Here is a 7,359-nt window from a genome sequence, read left to right on the forward strand (position 1 = left end):
TTTCTTTCAAGAAGTATCATCTGTTCTTCTAGCCACTCCAGGCTGGTCTGCTTGTCCTTTCAAGTGGGAATTTCCCATCTCTGGAGATCTGGATGTGTTTCAGGCTTCCACCTATAGTCTCTTTCTTCTTTTTTGATGTGTGCATTTACTGCAATAAATTGTCCTCTCAGTGCTGCTTTTGGCCTTGTCCCAAAGATACTGGTATGTTGTGTTTTCGTTCTCATTGTTTCTAGGAACTTTGTGAATTCATGTTTTATTTCTTCTCTTACCCAGTAATTTTTAAGCAGGGTATTTGACTTCATTTCTTTGGTCTTCCTATTGTTGATTTTTGTGTATTTGACTTCATTTCTTTGGTCTTCCTATTGTTGATTTTTAATTTTATAGCATTGTGGTCTGAGAAGATGCTTTGTAGTGTGTTGATGTTTGTAAATTTATGGTGGCTTGTTTTGTGGCCCAACACATGGTCTATTCTAAATCATGTTCCATGTGCACTAGAAAAGAATGAGTGTTGTGCTGTTGTGGGTTGAATTCTCTGTACACATCTATGAGGTCAAGTTGGCTGATTGTGTTGTTTAGTTCATCTGTGTCTTTATCAAGTTTCTGGTTCTATCCTTTTTTCGAAAGTGGTGTATTAAATCTCCCATTATTATTGTGGATTTGTCTATTTCTTTCTTTAAATCTATTAGCGTTTTCTTTATATATTTTGGAGCTCTTTCATTGGGAGCATTGATATTTATCACGGTTATGTTATCTTGTTCAGTTGACCCTTTACTCATGAGATAATGTCTGTCTTTATCTGTTATGCTGGCTTTGCCTTAAAGTTTATTTTATCAGAGATTACTTAGTATTGCCATGCCTGCTCGGTTTTAATTGCAATTAGCATGATATTTTTTTTTTCCCATCCTTAATCTGTTGGTCTGTTTTTGTCCATATGTGTAAGCTGTGTCTCTTGCAGACATCGTATTGAAGGATCTTGTTTTCTTATCCATTCTGTCTGTCACTCTCTGTCTCTTAACTGGTGCATTTAATCCATTGCATTCGGATATTTTTGTTTTTTTGTGTTTCTGCTGGTTTCTTTGTTCTGCATGCTTCATGTTTTTTGTGTTCTTGTCAGTTTCTTCATGGTTTTAATGTTTCCACGTTGTTATTGAATTTTCATTTTCTTGTTATGTTGCGAAATATTAATTTTCTTTGAGGTTACCCTATATTCAATTAACTTTTCCCTCCATTTAAACAGTCTATTTTAGCCAGAAATCTACCTGACATCCTCATCACCTGGATCTCTGTTCCTGTGTTTTTCCCTTCTTTCACATTACATTTGTTTTGAACGTAGGCTGACCTCCCAGATTCTCTGAATTTGTTTTTATAGTTTTCTTCTGTTCTGGGCTCTTCTATCTGTCAATTGAGTTCTGGGTGGTGCTGTCATGTATGTCAGTCTCTGATTGTTGTCTGTTCTTGTTGGTTCTCAGACCAAAGAACTACCTTTAGAAGGTTTTGAAGCATGGGATTGGCTTTGGCAAAATCCCTTAGTTTCTGTTTATCCTGGAGTGTTTTTATTACACTTTTGTATTTGATTGACAGCTTTGCTGGGTAGACACTTCTTGGTTGGCAGTTTTTTTGTTTTGTTTTGTTTTTGTTTTTCAGGATTTTATGTATGTCTCTACCTGTCGCCTTCTTGCCTGTATGGTTTCTGCAGAGAGATCAGATCTTAATCTGATTTGCTTGCCTTTGTAAGTAACACTTTTGTCTTCCTTAGCTGATTTCAGGATTCTTTCCTTGTCTTTGATTTTGGAGAGCTTGATTATGATATGTCTTGGTGATTTTCTTTTGTGGTCTATCCTTCCTGGGGTTTGTTCCGCTTCTTGAATGCTTATCTTTTCATTTTTCAGAATGTTAGGGAAATTTTCTTTCAGCAGCTAGCTCTTCAGCTGTCTTCCTCTGTGAATTTCGTGATTCTTCCTGTTCTGGAATGCCAATAATTCTTACGTCATTCCTCTTCATGTTGTCCCACGTGAATCTTAGGCTTTCTTCAGATTTTTTAATCCTTTTATCTGCTTGCTTTTCTAGCTTAGCAGTATTGAGACATTTGTCTTCCAACTGTCTGGTTCTGGCTTCCGTCTCTTCAATTATACTCTTTTGCCCTTTCAGTGTATTGTCCATTTCTGGTATTTCTCTTTGTACAGATTTTGAATTGTTTCCAATGCTGTCTCTTACTTGATTGCTCCTGTAGCACTTTCCTGACTTCTTCCTTATTTTTCTCAACCCCTCTGTGTAGCGTTTAGATGCACTTCAATATCATTCTACTGAATTCCTTGTCAGGTAGTTCCAAAGCCTGCCCTCCTTCCAATGGGAAGTCTAGGTCACCTCCAGCTCATTTGTTTCAGCTTCTCTGTCTTGTTTGTAGACAAGTGCTCATATCTTCAGTTGTTTCTTACAAATTTTCCTTACAAATTTTCAATAATTATATGTAGTTTCAATAACTAGGTAAATGTATGTTGATGTATTATTAAGCTTCTGCTTACCTCCAAATTAGATGTGATCAGGAGATGGTATTTAAAACTCAGCTCATAGTAACTGTAGCAAGTGTTGGCTGTCTATCTGATGTATAGCAATTGGTATTGGCTCTTGCCCGTGGGATTTTTTTTTTTTAAGGTTTTTATTGTGGATTGAGTGAAAGTTTACGGGGCACATCATCAGTTTCACATTCAACCATTCATATGACTTGTTTCATTACAGTGATTATAATCCCCTCCATACATCATCAGTGAACAGTGTTTCTCTCTATCCTCTTTAGCTTTTTTTTTTTTTCCTTTTGGGGTAGGGGGAACTTTGCCTTTTTGGAATTTACAGTCTCGACTTTTACGGAAGGTTTTTACATTTATCTGTGGATATCCAGGGCTCATGTATGCGATTACTAACAAGCATAACTGAATAATTAGATGAGGGACAGTTTGCTATGTCTGCTAGGTGGCTAAAGTGTGATCCTCAGAGCCTATGGTTTGTTTGGACGGTCTGCAACGCTTGGGCCCACAGGGACCGTGGGATTTTATAGAGTATGATTGTACCTTGACTACATGACTGCAATTCCTGCCTCTGCTTGGGTAGTGTAGGGAGAATAAGAGCCCATTTTACTTTAAAAGGTTGGGGGTGGAAAGTAGCGAAACGATCCAGGTTTTTCTCCTAGTGGAAGACAGGTCACATCTGAGCAGATCCTTGTGCATGAGCAGTGGAAGCCTCCAGGGATGGGAGGGGTGTCCAATCGCTCAGGCACTGCCTCCAGTCACCAGAGTGGTAGTGCACAGACAGAGAAAGGGAAAAATTGTTATAGCACCTTTATTTCTGAACATCAGTCAGCTCTCTGCAATGGGATTTCTGGCCTGCAGCCATATTTGCTGCGACCTTCTCAGCTTTGTTTTTAACTTTGAGATTCTTGATCCTTTAATAGTACCTAACAAGGTGGTAGTGGGTAGGTTGCTGATAGCAACCCTGAGTCCTGTGGAATGCTCATAATTGTTATTTACATTTGAGCCCATTGCTGCTAGTAGTTCTCAAACACTGGTGTAGGTCAGAATTATCTGAATCTGAATTCATGATATTGGCCAGGCTATTCTCTTGCTTTCTGTCAATTTCAGGGGAAGTTCCTTCCCTGTTTCTGTCAGCTTCTTGTAGCCCAAGGTGTGTGCTGGTTGGCTTGTGGAGGTGTCCTCACCTTGTATCTTCTTCCAGTGGGACTCTGGTCTCCATGTCTATTCTCCCCTTTTATAAAACTCCCAGAAAAGGAGGAGAAATAAGACTCACCCCCTCTGGTTGTTGTCAAGTGCTATCAAGTCGTTTCTGACCCATAGTGACTCTGTATAGGGTTTCTGAGGAGCAACTTGTGAGTTTGAACCGCCAACCATGTGGTTCAAACTGAAATTGCAGTCTGGCACATTAACCCACAGCACCACACCAGGATTCCCCACTCTGGTCTGACATTCTTAGTGTAATGGGTAATATGTGCAAAGGTCAGCTCTGTCTCCTACACAAGATTGCATCCATGGTTACAGGGGTTAAGACTTTCTAGGGGCCACAATTCAATCCATAGCAATCATTATGACATTAAACTACTTGAGGAGGTTTATGAACTTAATACAATTAAACCTCAGTTTGCTAAAATATTTTCCTATCTGTTTTTATAATTCTTCTGTGTAGGAAGATATAAAATCATTGACTGCTCACGTAATTGAAAATTACTGGAAAGCACTGGAAGATGTAGATTATGTACAGACATTTAAGGGATTGAAGCTGAGATTTGAACAACAACGAGAAAGGCAAGATAATCCCAAACTTGACAGGTAAAAACTAACACAAGTTGTGTTTAGCAGCTCTCCTTTGTTTATGCCATATTAGTTAACTTGCTGGTAGGGAAGTAGAGAGGAGGTTGGGGAGAATAGGTAGGTGTTATCAAACATTTTAACTTTCTATAAAGGTTGATGCAGATGTTTTCCTGAAGATGTAGGTGATACATGATCTGCAGACTTTTCCTCAGGCACTGACCAAGCTGAAAACAGCTGTCTTTAAGTCAAATCAGGCAACCCCATAGGCATCAGAAAAGAACTGTGCTCCTTAGGGTGTTTAATGACTGGTTTTCAAGAAGGAATCACCAGGCCTTTCTTGCAAATGTGCCTCTTGGTGGGCTCCAACCTTTGGTCCAGGGTCCTGATGTATTAGCCATTTATACCACCCAGAGCCGCCTCTATCAAACTGATATTGAGGAAAAATGACTATGCGGAAGTGAGGCTGCTATGTTCAAAGCAAAATGAGATTCTTAAGTTATTAGAAGGTTAGAGTATATTCTAAAATCTAGTGCATTTTGCTAAATATCTGAATTCATATAATTCGGAAATCTGTGAATTGTTACTTGTTATTTTCTAATATTGACAATTACTGAGCCATATAACAATTTTTATAATAGGACAGCTTGATTCCACTAGCTACCGCTAGACATGGATGGGGGCGGTATATGTGTGGAAGGGGCTTAATTACATTTTGGGTAAAAGCTGTATTTTTCCCACATACCTTAATGGATACAAGTGTGTACTTTATATATAGAATTGTCTGTTTCGTCCCCACTAACCTTTTAAAGACTATGTCGTTTGGAGCAGCACTTGAAGGGTGTCCAGAAATCCTCACACGAGTCTGTTCTCCTTTCCTTTATTGACTTGTAGCATGCGCTCCATTTTGAGGAATCATAGATATCGAAGAGATGCCAGAACACTAGAAGATGAAGAGGAGATGTGGTTTAACACAGATGAAGATGACATCGAAGATGGAGAAGCTGTAGTGTCTCCATCTGACAAAACGAAAAATGATGATGATATTATGGATCCAATAAGTAAATTTATGGAAAGGAAGAAATGTATGTTGAAAAGATGGGCAAGGAAAAATTAAGGCTTTCTCATTCTCAGTTTATTTTTCATTTCTTGACAGAATGATTATTTCCTACTTTGAGTTAAATGTGTGTTGACATAAAATCTAAAGGCATTGCTACCTTACAGGTTGTGACTGGATTCCTAATTCGGTTGTGAAGGTACAGTCTCAGTATTATTGATTTGACTTGAAGAAGTAAGGAGGACTTTATATTTCAGGAAGGGATGTTGTTTAGGGCCATGGAGTCAGTTTTGATTCATCTAGGGACCCTGTATAAGGGTTTCTGAGGAGTGGAATGTTTTGTTCCTAATAGAAAATTAAGCTTTGTTCATCATTTGAACTTGAGTGTTTCTGCCCAGCAAAGGAGCAACCTAACTGTCTTGCTGTCATGTTACTGGGGAATTCAAAAGGTATGACTGATGATAATTATTACCTATATTCTCATTTTTAGTAAAAGAAAATGAGGAAAAGGAAGTGCTTCTGAAAACGAATCTCTCTGGTCGGCAGAGTCCAAGTTTCAAGCTTTCCCTTTCTAGTGGGACAAAGACTAATCTTACCAGCCAGCCCTCTGCAGCCAGTCTGCCTGCTTCTCCAGGATCCCCCGGTTCCCCGGGCTCCCCAGGATCCCCTGGATCTGTCCCTAAAAGTCCATCTCCGACGGCGGCAGCTATTACTACCAAGGTACACCTTCCACTCCAGCAGTGAGGAGTGACAGACGCCTGTCTTGTGGATCTGCTTTAACGTTTGTGAGCTAAACAATTCACACACACCTATGCTCAAACGTGCCTAACAGTTGGGAATTTTTTTTTTCAGCCTAACAGACTGAAAGTTTTTATGACCAGTATAAAAGTCTGAACGTATTCTTTATTTTGTTGTCAAGATGTACGCAGCAAAATAATATTAACTAAAACGGTTTCTACAAGGATAATTCAGAATAAACCAAATATATTCTTGGTTCAGATTTGCATGTCAAACATTTACAGAACATAGTTTTCGTTTACTCATTACTTAATCAGCTTTAATACCCAGATGTAGGAAAGACATGATTTCAGGGGATGGAAACTGTCCTTTTGAATGCTTTGTGCTGCCTCTCCCCTCCCCCATTCCACCCCAATTAAAACAAGTCAAAGTATATTGCTATTGGAATAGCATTTGAGATTCACTAAATCAGGAATATGCAATTTCTAGGTGGTGCAAATAGTTAATCTCTCAACTAGGTTTAGGTTGGCAGTTCAAACCCACCCACCCAGGGGCACCTTGGAAGACTGACTTCAGAATGATCACCACCCTGAAAACCATATGGAGCAGGTCTCTACACATACCGGGTGGTTGTTAGTTAGAATGAACTCAACCATTACTAACAGTAACCAGGGGATTTAATGCCCGTCCAGTCTGTTGTCTTCTGATGTGAGCAGAACTAAGATAGCATCTGATACATGCGGAAGTAAAGGGGCAGGCAAAGCAGAGTGGAAGGTGAATTTTTCCCTGGCCATCTAATGTTAGTTTTACTTAATAATGAAAGTATTTTAGCATACGGCCTTGAAACAGTTTTAGTTAAATGATATGTTTCTCTATCCTGTGGTTTGCTAGGGTCATAAATTTAAATTGTTTTGCTTTTTAAGTAATTAGAAAGATTTTCCTTATTTTAAAAATTGCATATGAGGGGGCTTCAAAAGGTCATGGAAAATGGAATTCAAAGATAATACTTTTTTTTAGTTTGCATTTCATAGACTTTTTATTTTTTTTAATGTTTTCTTATGAATTGTATGATAGTTTATATGGGAGAACTTTAGTTTTACATTCATTCCGTCGTATATCATCTCATTGCCATGGTTCCAATCCCCTCCATGCATCATCAACCAAAGGGTAAATCCCAGAAACCCGCCCCTTTCACTTCTCTCTCCTCCCCCCAGTTTTTGACCCACAGTCCCTTTCCCTTTCTGGGTCCAA

At 38.9% G+C, this 7,359-nt stretch overlaps 1 protein-coding gene across 3 annotated transcripts in view; it reads left to right on the top strand.

Annotated features, from left to right (window-relative positions):
- Positions 1–7,359, top strand: part of SMEK1 (SMEK homolog 1, suppressor of mek1 (Dictyostelium)) — a 69,625-nt gene that overhangs the window by 51,303 nt on the left and 10,963 nt on the right. For all 3 annotated transcript variants that reach the window (XM_006839570.1, XM_006839571.1, XM_006839572.1), the window contains 3 exons: positions 4,192–4,334; positions 5,208–5,398; positions 5,861–6,090. In XM_006839570.1, the coding sequence (XP_006839633.1) occupies positions 4,192–4,334; positions 5,208–5,398; positions 5,861–6,090 (564 nt within the window). The remainder of the gene's footprint in view (positions 1–4,191; positions 4,335–5,207; positions 5,399–5,860; positions 6,091–7,359) is intronic.

The sequence above is a fragment of the Chrysochloris asiatica genome, unplaced genomic scaffold (assembly GCF_000296735.1).
Source record: "Chrysochloris asiatica unplaced genomic scaffold, ChrAsi1.0 scaffold00025, whole genome shotgun sequence".
Taxonomy (NCBI): domain Eukaryota; kingdom Metazoa; phylum Chordata; class Mammalia; order Afrosoricida; family Chrysochloridae; genus Chrysochloris; species Chrysochloris asiatica.